At 33.4% G+C, this 21,574-nt stretch overlaps 1 protein-coding gene across 2 annotated transcripts; it reads right to left on the bottom strand.

The window, feature by feature from the left end:
• Positions 1-4,473: 4,473 nt before the first annotated feature.
• Positions 4,474-20,116, bottom strand: LOC134712386 (NFX1-type zinc finger-containing protein 1-like). Of its 2 annotated transcripts, XM_063573880.1 has the most exons (5): positions 20,078-20,115; positions 14,815-14,844; positions 7,845-13,171; positions 6,995-7,126; positions 4,614-4,750 (listed from the first exon to the last, which is right to left on the bottom strand). In XM_063573880.1, exons 2-4 carry the CDS (start codon positions 14,823-14,825, stop codon positions 6,996-6,998), a joined length of 5,469 nt encoding a protein of 1,822 aa, XP_063429950.1. In that variant the 5' UTR covers positions 14,826-14,844; positions 20,078-20,115; the 3' UTR covers positions 4,614-4,750; position 6,995. The 2 variants fall into 2 exon arrangements, with proteins under 2 accessions (XP_063429949.1, XP_063429950.1); XM_063573879.1 differs by lacking the exon at positions 6,995-7,126 and having other exon boundaries at positions 4,474-4,750; positions 20,078-20,116.
• Positions 20,117-21,574: the final 1,458 nt, after the last annotated feature.

The following is a 21,574-nucleotide window of genomic DNA, read 5'->3' on the forward strand; positions in this document are numbered from 1 at the left end:
TTTTGTTAGATGACTACACTGGCTGACACTCCCAAAAAGTACATAGTACTTAACGCATGATCGAATCCGAACGGTCTCAAATAAAATTATGAGGGTCAATTTTAATAGACGCATAAATTCAGCATTCAGAATATTTTTGAATTATTTCAAATAATAAAGTTTGACCGTTGAACAGAATGTACACGTAGGAATTTGATAAAAACGATGATTTTTTTTTTTTTTTAAATTAACTCACATTCAGCTTTATAAATCTACCATCACATGTATGTGTAAATAAGTTTAAATCGTGCTATTTATTAGTTACTAATAAAAGTGTCAATAAGCTAAAGATATAGGATCATAATGTAAAGTATTGTTCAATTAAATGTATTTTGTTTTATTATACTTTGTGTTCTAGTATCATTAGTCTTTGAGAAATTCCTATACAATATTATATGAAAGAATATTATGAAGAAACGTTTTTTTTATGCATTATGATCGTTAATAATTTGTTTGGGAATTTTCCCCTAAATGACCTATATGATTCTGAAATATCTGCTTCATAGAAATAAATGTACGTACATGTATTTGTTCAAGTTTCATTACAAAAAAACGACGCACTTATTTTTGAAAGATTATCATAATGTAATGGACATTTTTTCGCAAATTATGAAAAACTTGTAAATTGTGTTTTCATGGTAACGGTAAACCTTTACATAACGGGTGTCACATATGGAGCAGGATCTTCTTACCCTTCCGGAGTTCCTGTGGAAACCACCGGATTTTGATTGAGCTCTTGTTGTTCAGGTTATTTTTTGTATTCTATGCAGTGTATTTAGCAGTTTTGTTGGTATTTTCATGATTTTGTTTTTTTGCTATTGGCATTGTTTTCGACTTATAAGGTTCCCATAGGTTTCTTTTGTCTTTTCGCTGGGTTAGTAAAAATCATCACAACGGACTTCTTTTTTGTTTTGGTAAAAATTCCTTTTGTTACAACACATCCAATATATAAACAACAAAAAAATGCTGCGCAGGTCTAAGCTTGATACGACCGCAGTGGTCGAACTCTGAACAATTAGGGACAGTATGGACACAAAATACAAGCTTGATACAGCTCTGAATTTGGATTGTGATTAAATATTTTGACACAGCGTAGGTAACTGACACAGAATGAATGTGGTCTAATGAACTAAATATTTTTTTTACACCTATAATGGTCCAATATCAAAAATCTAAATACATTGATTATTTCAGCATATCAAAGAATCCAAAGACATCATTTTTTTATGAAATCAAATAGAGTTTAATTTTGGACCCTTTTGACCTTAATGTGGACCAATTTGATAACAGCATTATTTATAAACTGTGAATCTACATCTTGAAATATTTTTACTTTAATAAATGGAAGAAACTTGTACAAAATCCTGCAGCATTTTAAACAATTTTACAATGATATAGTGCTTGGTTATATAAAAATCAAAAAAATAAATACATTGTAAGATTTAGCATATGAAAGAACCCCATACATTTAATTTTTGATGAAATCGAACAAAAGTTAAATTTTGGCCCCCAAATTTGGACCAACTTGAAAACTGGGCCCATAATAAAAAAAAATATAAATACATGTTAGATTCAGCATATCAAGGTACATAACGCATTCATTTTTTGTTAAAATCAAAAGTAGTTAAATTTTTGACACTTTGGACCTTTTTGAATACTGGACAAAAAATAAAAAATCTTAAAACATAATTAGATTCGGCATATCAAAGAACCCAAATAATTCGATTTTTTATGAAATCAAACAAAAGTTTAGTTTTGGACCGCAATTTGGACCAACTTGAAAACTGGGCTCATAATCAAAAATATAAATCTATGTTTACATTCAGCATATCAATTAACCCAAATAATTCAATTTTTGGACCAACTTGAAAACTGGGCCCAATTTAAATTCCAAAAAACCAAATACATGCTTAGATGCAGCATCAATTTTTGGACCAACTTGAAAACGGCCCAAATTCCAAAAAAACTAAATACAGGCTTAAATGCAGCATATCAAAGAACCTCAATAATTAAATTTTTAATGAAATCAAACAAAGTTTAATTGTGGACCCTTTTGACCTCATGTGGACCAATTTCAAAAAACGGAGCCCAAATTCCAAAAACTTAATTCACGGTTAGATTCGGTATATAAAAGAACCCCAAGAATTCAAGAATAAAACCCCATTGAAATTGGTCAAGAAATAAGCAATGTATACAAAGTATTAGAAAAGTACTGTTTTTGGTCTCTTTTTAGCCACCAAATTCTAAAGTTTGTGCCGTAACTCCCAAAATCAATCATAACTTTCCCTTTTTGGTATGGAACCTTGTGGTACAATTTCAAAAAGGTCCATACACTTACACACAAGTTATTGTCTGGAAACTAGAAAAAAATACTTATTTTGACCCTTTTTGGACCCCTTGTTCCTAGACTGTTAAGACCATAACCCCAAAAATCAATCTCAAATCTTGTGTTAAAATTTCATAGAGATCCATTTAATTCACCGAAACTTATTGTCAGGAAACTAAGTGTCTTCAGACGACGACGCACGACGACGACAATGTGATACCAATATACGAACACGTGTTTTTTTACGCTGGTATAAAAATATTCTTAACAAGAATGTGTCCAAAGTACACGGATGCCCCACTCGCACTATCCTTTTGCATGTTCCATGGACCGTGAAATTGTGTAAATAATCTTATTTGGCATTTAAATTAGAAAGATTATACTACAGGGAACATGTGTACTACGTTTCAAGTTGATTGGACTTCAATTTCATCAAAAACTACCTTGACCAAAAACTTTAACCCGAAACTTCCACTTTCATTTTCTATGTTCAGTGGACCGTGAAATTGAAGTCAAAAGTCTAATTTGGCTTTAAAATTAGAAAGATCATATCATAAGCAACAAGTGTACTAAGTTTCAAGTTGATTGGACTTCAGCTTCATCAAAAACTACCTTGACCAAAAACTTTAACTTGAACGAACGGAAGCACAGACGGACGAACGGACGCACAGACGAAGGAACGGAGCCACATACCAGAAAACATAATGCCCCTCTACTATCGTAGGTGGGGCATAAAAATCACCTTTTTGAGTTCATGCGATTTCCTCAGTTCGTCTTTGTTACTGTGGATTCATTAATATTCGTTGGATACCAATTTTCGTGGATTTCGTGGGTACAGGAGAACCACGAATTCAAATGTTCAACGAATTACAAATTTTCTAAAGGAATGGGTGTAGACTTAGCCAAAACCACGAAATGAAATATCCACGAATATGTAGGTTTTCTCCAAACCACGAAAATTGGTACCCACGAAAATAAATGAATCCACTACCTTGGTTTGTCGTCTCAATCAAATTTTGTATTTGAATTTTGATAAATTGATGTTGCCTTAATTTATATCAAGTTTCCCCAAAACGAAACATAATGTTGCCTAAACGATTACAACAGTTTATCTCTTTTTGATTTTCTTCCATGTATAATATTGACAGAAATACTGACATTGTGTGTACTAAGTGAAAAGAACAAATCGTGATACTTTTGGTTAGGCAAACCCTGCAACTTTAACGTTAATTTATCGACGAATGAAGTCAACACATATATAAAATATCTATAAAAGAAAAGACAACTTCTATTTTCATGTTCTAAACATTTCTTTTAATTTGAATAGTCATGAATCATCATAATCGTAATTACCGTTCTCGAAATAACGTGTCTATAATCTATAGTTATATACATATTACATGTACTTGCTGTAAAAAGGGAGTTGAAGAAAAAAAAAGTAACAGGAGAATATGAATCATTTATCACAATTGAAATAACATACCAGTTCAAAATTGTTTCACGAGTGAAGTCGCTTTTAAACACGTGTGTCAATCTATTATTGCTGATTTAGTTATTGGATAGATTTTAAATGATGACACATTATATACTGTTATATTTGTTTATCTGCTGGAAAATTCTTAAACAATGAAATATGAAACAATCTTAAAAAACAACCACTGTTTGAACAATACAAAACAGGGGTAGATCAAACCATTTTAAAAAGGGGGGTTCCCAACCCAGGAATAAAAGGGGGTCCAACTATATGTCCCCATTCAAATGCATTGATTAGTCATCAAAAAAGGAGGTTTCCAACCCCGGGCCCCCTCCCCATTTGGATCCGCCACTGCAATAATACATAAACATGTATATTTCAACAGAGCAATTTTCGACTATAAACAAAAAAAGAAAATAATGAGTTATAGATTGTACTAGAAAATAATAATAGACATGTGAGATTTCATTACTGCTACATGTTCATCAATCAAGTTGCATTTTCTTAAAGATCTTTTATAAAACCATTGTATTAACTTCTAAATCTAAAGCAATTTCAATTTTGTACAATATACAAAGTCATGTTTGATTAAAATATTATATTCATTGCATATTTTGATAAATAAGATGTGAAAATCACTCAAAATAATTTAATTAAAGATAGCATAAATAACAAACAAAATAACATGACATGGCATGGCATTCAAATAGATTAAAATCTGATCTGAAATGGGTCATAATTGCCCATGTTGGCTTGTTCTGACCAAGCAGGATTAGTGGCTCCGTCCATTTCTGGTGCAAATCTATTATCTTGTCTAAGCGTATGTCCAGAACCACCAACGACTGACCCACAATCTGGACATTTACTTTCCACAGTAGCACCTCCACAATCAGCAATACAATAGACGTGTCCTGCATAAAGAAATCGTTATTTTTATTATCAGTATAATAATAAGTTGTGTTTCTATAGTAAATATGAATACAACAAATCTTCCTTTTTCTTTATTGGTTGCTGTATACATAACTTTATATTTCATTTTGCTGTAAACATATTCGTAAAAACTTTCATCAAAATTCTATAATATTTTCTAATGACTGAAGTTATATGCTATTCTTATATTTTACTGTTATACCACTGTCCCAGGTTAGAGGAGGTTTAGGATCCCGCTAACTTGTTTAACCCCGCCACATTCTGTATGTATGTGCCTGTCCCAAATCAGGAACCAGTGGTTGTCGTTTGTTTATGTGTTACATATTTGTTTTTCGTTCATTTTTTTCTCATACATTAGGCCGTTAGTTTTTTCGTTCGAATTGTTTAACATTGTCATTTCGGGGCCTTTTATGTCTGACTATATATGCGGTATAGGCTTTGTCCATTGTTGAAAGCCGTACGGTGACCTATAATTTTTCATTGTTGTGTAATTTTGGTCTCATGTGGAGAGTTGTCTCATTAGCAATCATACCACATCTTCTTTTTTTATAACTTTTCCTATATATAAAAGGTGTATAATAGACGAAAGTATACAAGCAAGCAATTTGGTTTCTTAGCTTTGTATTATTTTAACATCAGGAAAATTTTCATCGCATATAATATGGTTTGATTGGTTAATCATTCAAACTCAATGTCAAAACTACAGAAAAAGTTATCAGAGTTTACAAATTTATATATTTTAAATATATATATTTCATTATATGGTAATAAATAAATTTGGTGTATTTACTGTCTTCTGATTGGATAAAATTATTAGTTTTATTTTCAATGTTGTCAATTTCCCCGATGGCGACACGCCCACTCTGACGTTGTGTATTCATACGCCAACATGTGTGTACGTTGTTATTGCTAATATATATAATATAAAAAGTTCTTTGAGCCTTTTTTTATAGAAATTTATTTATAATGAATGGCTGTTATATATTTTGAATTTATTGAACCATAAAACTAATTTTTGACTCTTCACATTTTACATAATCCGCTTCGCGGATTATTCAATGTGACGAGTCAAAAATTAGTTTTATGGTTCAATAAATTCAAAATAGATAATAGCCATTCATTAAATGTCCTTGATTGGCTAGGAGGAACCCAAAACAGATAATTATGGAACACGGATAACATTAGAGGTGCAAAATGTTTTAAGATAGAAATATTCTACGAAAACTATTTATAAAATCTATCAGCTTTCTTTAGTGATACCAATATTCATTCACCCTTTGGGGATATGACAAAGCTAATGCGTGTTGTGAACTTTACATGAAAAACTAAATTGATAACAGGACGCGTTTAAAAACCTTTTCAAATATACAAGGTTGTTAGGTTTGTTTGACAGAAGACCCATCAGAGAATCTCGAATTTAAAGCAAATTAATGGCCAACCATGTACAAAGCTGAAAAGCACTGAATACCTAAAAATCTGAAAAGGTTTTGCCAAAAACAGCTACAGCAAAATATTCATCAGAAAACATAAGCAGTTTTGAACTATTCAGTTTTTTGTAAACAGCAGATTTGAAAGTAAACCTCAATCAGAGATGGCATCAACTTTATGGTTGTAAATAAACTTGTAAGGATGCGTTTGATTTCACACGCTAGTCGTCGTGCGTAAACAATTGAACTTATATTGTAAATAAATGGAGAATGGGTATATTTTTACATAGATGTTGTTCCTCGCTTGCAGATACGAAACCCCTAGATAAGTTTTTTGACACTTCATGTATAGGTAGCAAAAGATGCAAGGTCCCAATTCCAGTAGCTGTATAACTATATATCACACAAAAGTAAAAGGACAATCTTAGCATGGGCCTAATACCGGCAGAAGTTTAAAAAAATATTTTTATATCCAAATCAACCCTTGGGATGTAGAAGTATGTATTATAAATCACAACTTCTATAAATTATGGCAATGGTATGTTATGATATTTTTTAATCATTTGACTAAACCGAACCAGTTTGTAAATTTCGAAATTATACAGAAACTTAGGTTTTAACTCCATCAGACATAGTTGGCTTTCGATGGATTCGGCTTTTTTTAAGCTGATGTATAGCTCTTTGAGGTTTTCAGTCTCGACAAAATTGCATTTATGTATTGAGAAAGAAGCAATTATAACGATTGGCAAACACATAACTCATGCTTTAGCAAACAACATTCAAATACTGTTTTAATACCTTAATTGGTCATTTCAAGGGCAGTGGTATTGCCAGCCACTAAATGACCCATCCCCCCGATTTGAGACTTGCAGACAGGACAAATTCCATGTTGATTTGCTCCCCCACAATTACCAATGGCATAAATATGACCTAAAATAAAATCTTTTCTTGTAAAAAGGTTTACATATCTAAAGTTATGCGCATATATACACAAATTTAGATTGCAAAAGCCATTTCTTTAGAGCGGTTTGTAAACGGTCAGACTAAAGAATAAACATGAGAATGAAACTGTCAAACGACTTAAGGACTTTGTTTTACCCTTCCAAAGAAATATCAACTAAAGATGTAAAAACCTGCGATCATCGGAAATAAATCATATCTTATACATCTCGAGAGGATGAATAATAAAGGCTAGAAACAAGCAGCATATTCTGATTTTTAAAATCTTATGAACAGATCTTGTAATTTTAGAGATTTTGTCACTAATTGTTGTACATTTTCCCTTGAAATGATTAATGGTATTTTCTTTGCCACGAGTTTTCTTGATAAAAAAATATCAATTATTCTTAATTTTAAGGAGTCTAAACTCAAATTACTTTCCAATTTTCAAGAAACACTCTTTATCATTAAAAGTTTTACTAATTTAGGGAATGTATAGTACAATTTCATTTTGTAAATTTTCTGTGGTGTAACTGTTATAACTGTTTTATGAAGAGTTAAATCCAGAAAACAGTTTCGGATTCACCAAATGTATGAGGTGTTATTCCTATCATTTTAGATTTAATATAATTATTTTATTACATTTTAAGTTTTCTTTAGCAATTCGGAAATACTATTCTCAACTTTTAACTATCAAACTTTAACATACCATTTGGACATTTGAACCAATGACCTTTTCCCAATCCAATCGCTGTTACAATGTCTATCCGTTCCTTGTCAGTAATAGCTAATCCAGATAGTGGTAATGCTGTCTTTAATGTTTCGAGTGTTTTGTCAACAAACATCTTTCTAATATTTGTAAATGTCCCTTTTGTCAGGTACTCTTCTGCTGTCATGAAATCGAGACTCAGCTCCCTTGGTAGAGCACTCTCCGTTACTCTTCTTCTTTCCTTGTATTGTAGGAAAATGCGGAGTCTTTGTAAACGATCTAGTTCTGCATTGAGATCATTGGTTTCTTGGACAGTAAAGTATTTTCTCTTTCTAAGAGTAAATTCATGACAATTATCCAAATGTTCAATAGCTTTGTCATTAAGTTCTATGTAATGCACAGAATCTCTATCCTTTTCAAACTTTGCTTTCAAACCATTAACATGACGTACAATGTTGATTTGATTTTCAATTGCTGAAAGTGTGTTTTCGTCAAAAGGACCCTTGGTTAAATCTGAATGATATTCTCTGATTATTCGCTGTTCTTTAACAGGTAAAGTAGGTATTCCTCGAGATATGGATTTTTCCATTTGGGACTTTCTCACATCGTCACCTAACATTCTTCTTTTTACAGATTCAATATCACGAAGTGCTTGTTTAATCATGTTACCATATCGCAAGTTACGGCGAATAGCTGTTTTGCATTTTGGGCATTCTTTCAATTTTATGGCCGTGTCGTTGTTCCCTTCGTCAATTATGTCCATCCATTGATCTAAGTCAGAAAATTCAAAAACGTGTCCACAATCCTCCAATTGGACATATCGTGCACCTGGTTCGTCCTCGTTTCCAAGGAAGACTTCTGTCACAATGTCATTATGGCATATCTTACAAAGATTAGGACACGGTTCCCCACAGAGTCCAATACACTGGTGTTTACATTCTAGCAATTTCTTGCATGGTTTGTTACAACGGGGTCTATTGCATGGTTCACTGCATATTTTTTCGCATCTATGATGTCTACATTGCCATTCACAGAGTTCTGCACATGGCACGCAAAGTTGTCCACATTTCTTGCCACAATAGCTGTGTTTACAACGATTCTCACACTGACGAATACAAGGTGGACAGCTAGAGCAGCTGTCTTGACAAGGATGTTCACAAACCAAACGTCGATTGCAGTTTTCTCTACATGATGCATGAAGCCTTCCTTGGAAACATTCCCCGCATGTTCCACCACAGATATGACCACACTCAAGTTCTTGTTCGCACTTTTTATTGCAGATTGCTGTTTGTTGTTGGTTGCAACTAATTTTTTCCGAATGCCCACAGCTCCATTTTTTCAGAACTTTCATCATACAATACTCTGTATGCGCTTCTCCACAAAGATTGCGACAAGGATGACCACAAGGCAGACTGGCAAAACATTTTGATGTACATTTCCAGTTTACTGGATCTATATAACACATGACTTCTTGTTTGTGTCCGCATTTTGGAAGTGTCTTTTCAACCCATTGAAGACATTTTCCACATTCTTGATTACATCTTCGAGAGCATCTGTGATTTCTTTCACAGAGTATTTTAGTGCATGGTTTATTACATTCATATTCCTCGTGATCACGATCGTATGTATGACAAGCTCTTGCACAGGTATGACCACATGGAAGACGGTATTCGCATGGTTTCATACATCCACCTTCAGGTGCCTTCTTGAAATCTGATGGTACTGCAGCAAAAAGTCCGTTTTCATTTGGATGGTTTTGACAATAAAGTGGCAAGGCTTCTCCAAGGAACATGTTTCTTCTGGCATGATCAACGATAGAACACCATAATTTACTTTTATTCGCCATCAATGTAAAATTCCCAATGACGTAGAGTCCTATTTTTGCTCTAGAAAGTGCAACGCAAACTCTATTTTCAATGCTTAAAAATCCAATTTTTCCATCTTCATTACTTCGAACTAAAGACAACAAAATAATGTCATTTTCCTCTCCTTGAAAATTGTCAACAACAGTTACTCTTACGCCTTCATATAAAGATTTTGGCATTCTCTTCCTAAAAGCAAATAGCTGACCAGAATAAAGAGTCAAGACGGTTATCTGTTCTCGCTCGTATCCTTGCAACAAAAGGTATCTACACAGAGCGACAATATAATCTGCTTCATGGTCGTTTGAGTGACTCTTCAAATCATCTTCAGAAGATTCTTCATTTGTGTGATCGATGAAAAATACATTGCTTGAAATACCTTTGACATCTTGATAATCTTTAACCGCATCATCATCTTTCAATTCTGGGTATATTTTACGCAACATTTTTGATATATCTGGTCTCATTCGATGCTGAAATTGGAGACAGTCATATGCCATGTTGTTACATATCATGCGTTCAAACAAAGAAATCTCTAAGTTGTATTTGGTTGCTAGTTTATAAACAGTAGGACTCGGTTTGAGCTGTTTATGATCTCCTATCAATACTACATGTTCGCACCCTCTACTGAGAGTACTAACAATATGCGCCTCAAGTACCTCTGCTGCCTCCTCGACTACAACAATTCGTGGTCTGATTTCCTGAAGCACGGACTGATACCTTGCTGCACACGTAGTTGTCATTCCAATTACGGTTGACTGTCGCATGATTTCCCTATCCTCTTGCATCAAAACCTCATTATATTTTGCACATGCTAACTGAAACTCGTCTTCTTTTCCTCGTATCTTCTCTTTGAGACTATCGCAATATGCGTTAACCCAAAATCGATATAAGCGCCATCTGTCTTGTTTTCGTAGTTCCCACATATCAAAATTGCGAGAAACTTCTTCACGAGTCATACGATCATTTGATGATAGTTCTTTTCTGAGTGTTTTTTTCATTTGTTTCTTTTGCTTTTTTGTCATTTGCCATTGCTCAAATACATTCGATTTTTTATCATCTGCATCTAACTGAGAAACATTCAATGCTATCACTGGCTTTCGTACATCCAAATCGTGTAATGCTTGTTGCATTTCTGTAACAAGTGCATCGTTTTCTTCTTCATTTTCCAAATCGTCAATGTCAAGCTGTCTCATGTTCATTTCTGCATCTAACTCATCGATGACATTTATGAACTCGTCCATCAAATCATCTTGGTTCTCTTCGTTGTTTATCTGATTACCGTCATTTACCTGATTATTCTCAATATTGTTTTCGTTTTGAACTTCCTGTTCCCCTTCTACTGCAGGATCTTCGGTTAAAATGTTGCCATACCCAAGCCATTCCAACATTGCTGACTGTTTCTTCGATTTGTGCATTTCATATCCATACTGGTACATTCTGAACTCGAAGCCAGAAACTAGACGTGTAAAGAATTTGCCCATAGCTGCTTCTAAAGTGTCTTCGTGTAGTAATTCCCGTCTTGCCATTTCAATTCTTTCGCATATTTTATTAATTTCTTCTTGAAGAGCTTTCATTGTATGTTTAGTTGACATTCTTTCCATATGAATAATTCGAGGTAATTCCCTCTTCTTTCTCATTGTCATCCGCATATTACTGATGTTCAGCTGCTTCATTACCTCACTAGAACTGCGACTACCAAGTCGTAGAATGTCGCCTTTGAAAAATCTTAAAATTCCTTCCAAAAACTGGTCTAGTGCGTGATTTGTATAACAGACGACAAGCAATGGTCTATTATCTTCCTGTCCAGTGTCAGGATTAGTATTCCACAGATTTCTGTTATGAAGAAGTGCTTTAACAACTTTAAGTCCAATGTAAGTTTTACCAGTTCCTGGTGGCCCTTGAATAATGGCAAATTCTCTCGAAAGGGCATTTTGAACAGCTCTAAACTGAGACATGTCCAAGTGAAATAGATCGTGGGCTGGCCACGTTTTTAAATTGTTGACCTTGACATGGTGAGCTTCCTCAGACCTAACACTGAAGTTGTATATTGGTTCTCGGGTATCTTCTCGATTTCCAGTTATATTTCTTTTCGCACGTAAAATCATGTCTTCATCAACTAGAGGCCGTAAATCAAACGTCGCCTCAGGATTTCGCCGGAGGTAAGCAGGCAAAGCTGTCTCCGTAAAACATCTGACAATGTACTTCTCAAATGGCAAACCATCGTTTGGCACATTTTGTAATCCTAGTAGAACATGCCTATAAGCTTCGAAGTAAGCAGTTGTTTCTGCCATAACAAACACTGTGTCTTCTGGAATATTAGCAATCGTCCTGTTATCAGTCTCAAACTTGACATCAACCAACCCTTTTTGAATGTTTTTCAAATCTCTATCTGCAACGGTTGCAAAAAGTAATGTCTGAAAATTGTCAGATGATAAACATACAAGAGAACCATAAATCAGTCGTTTGCTCGATTCCCATCGTACGCGATCCATTCCTTTACAGTGAAAACTTATCCTACGACAAAGCCCACTATTGTTACAAACTGGACTTATGATCTGTACATCGGTATATATTCTTAGTTCTTGCAATCGCTTAGCTTTTCCTGTTGCATGTACAGCTTCAATATACTCTTTTATGCCATCACGTAACGGACCAATGAAGTCTTCACGTAAAAGACGGAACTGAACATCTAGATAATGGTCGGTGTTCTCATATCCTCCAGTTTTCTTATTGCGTCTAATAAAAGGTTCAGCATTAATCTCCACATCGACCTTTCCTGGAAATATGGTTAATTCACGAAAATCGTCTGGTGGGTCTTCTTCATTGTCAACCTCTTGTCGCGTTTTAGTCTTTTTCGTTGCCATTCTTTTGAGTGATTCTTCTTGTGCTTCTTTATACTCCAGATAAGATTCCCACATTTCATCATCTACGACTTCACTAGAATTATTTCGCAGTGAGTTAAATGTGGTATCAAGTATAGCATTTAACCCCATAACTGACACAATTGATTGAGGCATTTTCAGTCTGAAGTCTCTAACTATTGTTAGTATATCCCGAAAGGGTTGCTTGTAGTTCATTTGCCTGTCGTGCGAAGCTTCTGTCATGGCACTAAAGATATAAGCAGGGAGTGATGATTTAAAGAATAATGAATTTTCCAAAATAACAAATATTTCAATCATACTTTCCCTCAATGTTTCACATTCACTAGCCTTTGCTATACATCTTAGGAACAATGCTACAATGTTATTCTCATGAGTTGCTTCACTTAAAGCTTCTTTAAAAGCATGTTTACGTTTTGATAGAGTTAGAGTAACTTCGTAAGGTTCTTTATCCTTGAGTTCCTGTAGTCTTCGAAATCCTAACAAAAGTTTCCAAGGGACATCTCGATGTTCATTTTGGCGATTAGTATCTCGACTTTGTCCTCCTCGTCCACGCAAAGGACCTCGACCTCTTCCCCGGCCCCTAAATAAAATAATTAAAAATTACAAAAGAATATAAAAACACGTAGTAGTATCTTACATCTGAAAGTGCGAAGCTAAAACTAATATTTTTTTTATTGGAATAAGGTCCTAGATGTAAATCTACAATCTATTTAAAATGTATTACCGTTTTGGTGTTGAAACTACGATGGACGTCCAAGTAAATGCTACGGAGACTTTATTGTGCATTGTAATTTGGGGGGGACAATGGTGATTTAATTCATATATGAACACAAATTAGACTTAAATTATTTCGGTAATTGTTTCGCTTAGTGTTTCATTGTGAAAATACGGTATGTAGTTATATACTAGTCAACAAAAGAATCGATACAAGGCACAGTGACTGCATTTTACATATATAATAAAATTGGATACACTGTACCAAGGTAAATAATTGCACAATTGGTCTAATATTTACATAGTGTATTTTTTTTTTATCAAAACCATGATTGATTTAACCAAAATACGCGAAATTTTGGGAATCGTATTTAACCCAAAAATTCAGAAATCGACACTAGAACTTAAAACTTGAACTTAGTCTGCTTAATATTTTGAATGCCTTTGCAGATATCGGAACACTTAATTCTCATCTTCGAAACAAAGAGTCGTCGTTTGTCATTATTTCCCGCAAAATAATCATGACCCCAGGGTTTAATAACTCGGTATTTTCTAACTTTCCGACTCCGTCAGATCTTTTAAACATAATATGTAATTGCTTTGCAAATTAATGTTTTTCATTGGATAATTAAACAGTTTTTCCTATTTATTATATTTTATGATAAATTTCAATTCAAACGTGTGTATCGTTTCTTTAATGTTTATTGATTAGTATATTTATATCAAAGTGTATTACTTGATTTATTTCACTTGACCTGGCGGGGTTTAACCAGTTCGCTTGTTTTTAAGAGCACATCATCTATCGGGATAAACTCATCAATGAAGTGTCCAGTTATTCGTCTATTATCATTCATACAGTCAGCTCATTTGTATATCCGTTTGGGGCACTGATAGCTGATTAAACATCAATCATGATTATTAAGGCCTATATCCTTATTACACACATCTTCAAATAGATGTCCTTATGCAAATTAAAACGTAAGCTCCGCCCGATCAGTTGAATTTATTAGTAATACATTGAACACGTTATTTACTCAATACAACTAAGTTAGAGAAAGGGAACGAAAAAAATCAGCAAATTTTCCATTTGTAAAGGGGCATAACTGTAGAATGGTTTAAGTGACACCCCAAACTTGATCTGTATTTTGTTTTAATAAGCCTTGTTTATATATATTTCAGGTCTATATTTCATTTGGTTGAGGCAAAGTAAAATTAGAGAAATGCATTGATCGGCCAAAATAAAGGGGGGGGGGGTGCGCACCCCCGGAACCCCCCTCTGGATCCGCCACTGAGACCACTACCTGATATCATCCCCGATTTTGAATAGGATTCGTGTTGTTTATAGTCTTTATTGTGTTTTGTGTACTGTTGTTTGTCCTTTCGTCGTTTTTCGTTTCTTGTCATGTGATTAACAGTTTGTTTTCGACTTATGTGTTTACATATTCCTTTGATAAATTATAGCGGACTATATATAACAATCAGACTTCACAATACATCATATAAACTTACCTGTCTGCCATTTTCAGAAAATATTTTTATCTGAAACAACAAACATATTTATGACAAGGATTATGTTATGTGCATGTGTGTTCATATCATTAAAAAAGTGTACAACAGTTACTGAATTATTCACGAAATTTACAAAGATAACTTATCATTTTAAAAGAGAGGTAAAATCATACAAACAAGTTAAAATGTATTTACTCCTTTAAACATTAATACTGAACATGTTATTGTAAAATAATTTATCCGTATTGACTTTTTAAACCTATTATCTGTTACACTGCATATACTTGAGCACGTAGTTTTAACCACTTAGTCATGTTAGTAATATGTTACTACTACAGGGAAACACGTGAAATAAAATACCAAAAAGCCTAACCATAATTAAATTTTATATTTATTTTTTCTCTATCCTTTTTATATTTTTAATACTTATCACTATGCTTCAAATTTAAGCACCTCATACCTTCTGTTCTTATTTTTTAATCCTATTTTACTAGGTTTCGCTCGACAGTAAAATGGTTATATATATTACGATAGTTTAATGATCTTCAATAGTACGACGGTTTGATAGTCCAACAGTTTGATAGACCAGTTATCCGAAATATCAAATACAATAGAATAAGATGCTATTAGAAGGTGCCCCATTTTTTCCGCAATTCGAGTCGTTGGTATTCAGATATTGGTCCGTCAATCACATTTCATTGGCCTGAGACATTTTCATAAAAGGGGACACTGACTTTATACTTCATTGATTCCTTCTATAATCAATCAATGTTTCCAATAACAGGGGGCCGACCCTCTGATCACCCCTCTAAATCCACCTCTATGATGGTATGTATTCTGTCATTTTAATTCATTTAATTAAAAACCATTCACTGTTATTTCTCTTCTCATTTGTTAAATATACCAATAATACGCATGTTAAATGTTTGAATGGGTTTAAACCAAAATAGTAAATCTATTTAATTGAACGTATGAATTTTTTTTTACAACTTTTCGAATTTACAAGAAAGGCCAACTTTTATAGTATTTATACATACTAGTTTGATTATTGAGATTGGTAATTGAATGCACAAGGACTCGGTTAGCAGATTAAAATTTTGTAAATCAATGTTTTTAATTTATTTTTTATTATTTCCTGTCTATTTGCATTACTATAATAAGTATATTAACGTATTTAACGTTGCCATCGCTATTTCTTTGTTTTCTTGCAATGTGCAGTTTACTATCCATATCCATATACTGAAACAACCTAGGTTAAATACGTTAATATAGTAATGCAAATAGACAGGAAATAATAAAAAATAAATTAAAAACATTGATTTACAAAATTTTAATCTGCTAACCGAGTCCCTGTGATTGAATGTGCTTACATGTATACGGTTGATTTGGTCTCACCGTGACTATCGAATGAAAATAAGAATTTTAGCAACAAGTAACGTCAAGAAGTACACTTAAAGGAGGGGGGGGCAAGGGGGGTCCCCATAACAGCAAAACAGAGAATTGATTTGGTGAAAAACAGATAACAAGGAATTGAAAAGGGACAATAACAGATAACAGTAAATGAAATATGACGAATCACGGTAGATGACTCGTAGATCTTAGTAAATAACTTGTGGTATGGACCCAGAAAATTGTAATTTGTGTGAACAAGACGTTTCGGTCGTTGAGGCAGTTCTGCCTTGGTTGATTTTTCCCCGTAACTTGTACAATAAGTTATAGTATGGATGTTGAATTTTTCTGAACGAAATTACTAGTTTCTGTGTTTGATATTCGGATATTTTTAATCTAGGGCATTTAAGGTAGATGGGGTGTTAAGATTATAATCCATAGATTTGTTTAATAATTTGCCAAAATGAAGATTATTTTATGCTTTTTTTTTTAGAAATAAAAAGAATGGGTCCTCGGTTTTTTTTTCATGCTACACGGTGTTCAAAATTGTCAAATTTTGTATAGATTATACATGGAAACCCCAATTTTCTGCAATAAAGCGTAAACTACACCATAGAATTTTGAGATAACATATGAGAAGATAGCTTTAATAGTATGCTTTTAGTTTAGAAAAAGAAAAAAAATGGGATCACCGGACCCGTTTTCTTACATAATAAAATAGAGAAATTGAAGAGAAGGAATAATTCCTAACACATTCTATTGTAAAAATACCTTAATCTGAATTATCTGCCCTTGCATTTGAGTTGCCTCCCCTTATGTGGCGAAGTTGGAAAAATTGTTCAAACAAAAAAAATCTGTTTTTTGTAATATACAATCATAAATATGATAAAACATGTCATTTTCTATGTAGAAGTGAAATTTCTTACACATAAATTACCTACTACTCTAAAAATTTGCACATTCTAGTAAAGATCTAGACCTTATTTTCTTGTATTTCCAAATCCAAGATGGAGATGATAGATGGAGGAAGACACCCTATAATCTACCAAGGGATCAATTTTTAATGATTTAGTTTTTTTTATTTAATTTTTGAAAGTAGTGCAGCCAGTGACACTTTATTATCAATTTGATTTTTAGACTTTTTATTTATGAAAAGTAATATACATGTATATACTTTACCAGTAATAAAAAAAAACAATGATGCACAATATATTTTTCTATTTAATGACCTCATCATAAAACTTACTTTTAAAATACAAAAATACCCAGATCAGTGGAGACAGGGACATGTAACTGATACACGCATGCCAGTTATGGTTATTCTGATAATAGAAATTGACTCAAGTGACGATTCTGACAGTATAATAGAAATTGGACCTAGTGAAAATTTGGATGACACCAAGTGAAACATCAATCATGCATCTTATGCATGTTATGTGAAATTATTGAATATGGAAAAGTGGGTACAGCATTGGAAAAGCTGTAGGATTTTCACAAGGGTAATTGTCGAAAAAATAAACTGAAGACACATCTTTATTTGCATCAATGGTTTCTGAGCTTCTATTTTCGCCATGTGAAGCAGTTAAAAAGCTTTTAAAAAATGGTGGTTAGGGTTCTCTTTCATGTAAATGAAAAGGGAGGGAGTTTCACTTATAATATAAATGCTAAAAGAAAAAGATGTTGTATAAGTCCCAAAGCCATAATTCAAACCCACACCACTAAGTAATGTAAAACAATGCAAAGGAGAGAACTAACTGCCTAATTTATCCACAAAATAGTGAAAGAGAAACTTAGTAACAAGGTAACAAACTACAACCACTGAATCCAGGCTCCTGACTTGGAAATAGGCACATACAGAATGTGACTGCGTCAACTTAAGCATGCTAGTTGGTGTCAATTCCTCCCCTAATCAGGGACAGTGGTCTAGTGTAATAGTACAACAAAAAGATTATTATATGGTCATTGAATAAAAAAATATATCGGGTGTACCAATGCTTTTTTATAACAAAATCCACACTTTAAAAGAGGGACGAAAGATACCAAAGGGACAGTCAAACTCATAAATCTAAACCAAACTGACAACGCCTAGGCTAAAAATGAAAAAAGACAAACAGAAAAACAATAGTACACATAAAACAACATAGAAAACTAAAGAATAAACAACACGAACCCCACCAAAAACTAGGGGTGATCTCAGGTTTAAGTTATTGTACAAGTAATAAGTGAATTATAGTTTGTACAAAATGCTACATTTTCACAGACAACGGAATTTATTACAAAGGATAATGATAATATATACTGGAAAGGTCCTGGGTCCAATTGATTTTAATATGTTTATGTGATGTATGTTACTGAAATTCTTCTGTAAATACATGGCCACCCGATATTACCAGTAGAAAGACCCCAATAGATATATACATTATAAGAAGATGTGGTAAGCGTGCCAATGAGACTATCCATTCTAATGTCAATTTTCAATTATCTTCCATTTCTACAGAAGATTGACTGTCAAAATGCTAACATTCCAATTTTCAATAACAGTTAACAGCAAATAGATTCTCACAATAACAGATAACAAAATAGATAATAGTCCTATAACAGCTAACAAAGAATAGGACAATAACAGCTAACAGTAAATATATTTTCAGAATAACAGATTACAAAGAATTAAAATGCCCAATAACAGCATAACAGTTAAACCCCTTGCCCCCCCTCTTAAAGGAAAGTTTATACTCTGTTAAAAAATCTTAAGTCGATTTAATTGTAGTTGATTATTTGATGTTTTATAGAGTTTTTTACCTACCTAAACTTTCTGTTTCGCCTTAAAAAAATTAAAATTGTGTTAATAATTTTATTCACAATGTTTCGTTTATTAATCAGTTTTTCGTAACTTTCATTATGAAAAAGAATCAAGACTGGGTGCCCCATTTTCCTTTTCCAGAAGATGTTTAAAGTATGACCCTTTTATATACCGTCATTTATATGCGTTATATTTTCATATCGATCAAATAATGATTTTAGAATCTTACTTTACCTGTACTGCTTTTATTATCATATGTGTGTGTGTGTATTAGTAACGTATCTATCCAGATAAGTATTATAAAATAAAACCGATCTCTCGAGAAAATAAATAATGATTGAGATAGTACGATCGAATAAAATAGATTGATAGATTGCTACTCAGAAACAGATACAAACTTTGCTTTACAATATTGCACGGTCGAACTATCGAACCGTCGGGTTGCCGCTACGGTCCCTCTTAATTCTTTATTTTTTGTGTAAATTTTTCTATAGATGTGGCCCATCACTCTTTCTTCTGTAAACTCCATCCAAGTGTTGGATCCAGGAGGTCCAAATCCCCTTTTTGTTGACGAACAAGGATTTTGAATGGGGACATATGAGTCACAGTACTCAGGATCCCCTTTTTATCGTGAGTTGAAACCCCTTTTAAAATAGCTGGATACTCCCCTTTATAGAGACCCCCAGGTCCCTTGGTGAGATACATGAATGTTGAAATATACCAAATGTTTCCCACGAAAGGGGGGGTGCACCCCCCCCCCCCCTGGGATCCGCCTATGATACCGACCTCTTTCGTTTTGTATTTTATCATTTTTGTGTCACTTGATTTGACGTACAGTTATATCTATACAGCATATATTTGATACAGGCCTTTGTATTTCTATTATAGTGTAAAGTTAGGCAAACATAACAGATCATAACAGCTACACATTATTTTCGATTTCGTTAAAGTTCAACACGTCTAAGTTGAGCATCGTTTACATCGCCAAGTCGGACTCCTCTTTATTTATGTTAACGAGTTGAAAAAGTCCAACCCCTTCTCAAAATTTTAACCAAGAAGCCATCTTGCACCTACCTTTAGCCAGCTTCTCTATTTGAACAAAATGTCGTTGAGAGAAGAATTACGTCATAATATTAATTTTCAGGAAACACCTATTTTACTTTCGTTTTCACGAATCAGCTGTGTGTTTATTTGAAAATTACCACAAGGCTATAAATACATTTACAAAAATTCCATTATTGATCATTATTGTTATCTAAACACAAAAACAAACAACTGGTAAACTAATGAAATATAGTCATCAAATTTGGCTATAATGTACCTCTGGCGATAGATCACACAAAAAATGCAATAAATATATACAATGATGAGACTCGCCTGCCGGATCGGTAACTGGCTGAGTGAAAAACAGTGAAAAAATACTGTTAGGATATTTTTTTCTTCCATAGGATTTTTTAAAATCATAAAGGATTTTATGAAATCCTATAGGACAAAGTCATTATCCCGTAAGGTATTTTTAATATCCTATGGGATATTTAAATCCTGTCGGATATAGGAAAGAATATCTCCTGTGCACAGGCACTTGTCTCAACAACAAAAAAATCCTATATACCTTAATATAACAGGTATATAGGAATTTATTTTTGAGACAAGTGCCTGTGCTCCTGTGGGATAAAATTAATCATATCTTACGGGGTTTATTAAAATCCTGTAGGATTTTCCAAAAAGTATTAAATCCGATATACTTTTTAATTTCCTATATATATAGGATTATAATGAACGACTTCTTTTTCTCAGAAACAAACGTTAGGATTATTTTTTGTCCTAAGAAATTTATTTTGTCCTGTAAGATGTTTTCTTTCCCATTGGATAGTTTTTCTCCTACCGGATTTTTTATCCCCTCTCCATGAGGATAACATTTTTCCCCTTTGATACTTTGTTCTCCCTTAGGATAAACTTTGTCCTATATATAGGATTATTCATTTTTTTCTCAGTCACATAGGATAAAATTTGTTTATTCGACTGCAAAAAAGTATAAGCATTATTTAAAAACAGAAATCTATGAAATTTAAACACAAGGTTTATGACCACAATATTCATAGGATGGTTAGGATTGATTTTGGGAGGTTATGGTTCCAACAGTTGCATAGTTAAGCAAAAAGGGCGCAAATGAAAAGCATTTTTTCTAGTTTCGAGACAATAACTTGTGGAATGGTGTTTACAGCTTTACAGATCTGATTAACAATTTATACACAGCTTTTTTAGACACAAGGGGGGGGGGGGGGTGTTCCAAACCCCCCCTTTTTTTTACGATCAATGCATATGAACGGGACATATAGTTGAAACCCCCTATATATATGTGTCCTGGCTTTGGACCCCCCTTTTAAAAATTGCTGGATCTGCCCCTGGTCTGGTTTGGTTTATGATATATGTGTATATATAACGTTAGGCAGCAACCATTTGATTTTCGGGGGGGGGGGGGGATTTTTTTTTTGAAAAAAAATTTTGTTTCCAGTTTTTGGAGAGAAAAAAATTTGTCCAGAAAAAAAACATAGCTAAATTGACAGCTGA

Source organism: Mytilus trossulus, chromosome 3 (genome assembly GCF_036588685.1).
Source record: "Mytilus trossulus isolate FHL-02 chromosome 3, PNRI_Mtr1.1.1.hap1, whole genome shotgun sequence".
Lineage (NCBI taxonomy): Eukaryota > Metazoa > Mollusca > Bivalvia > Mytilida > Mytilidae > Mytilus > Mytilus trossulus.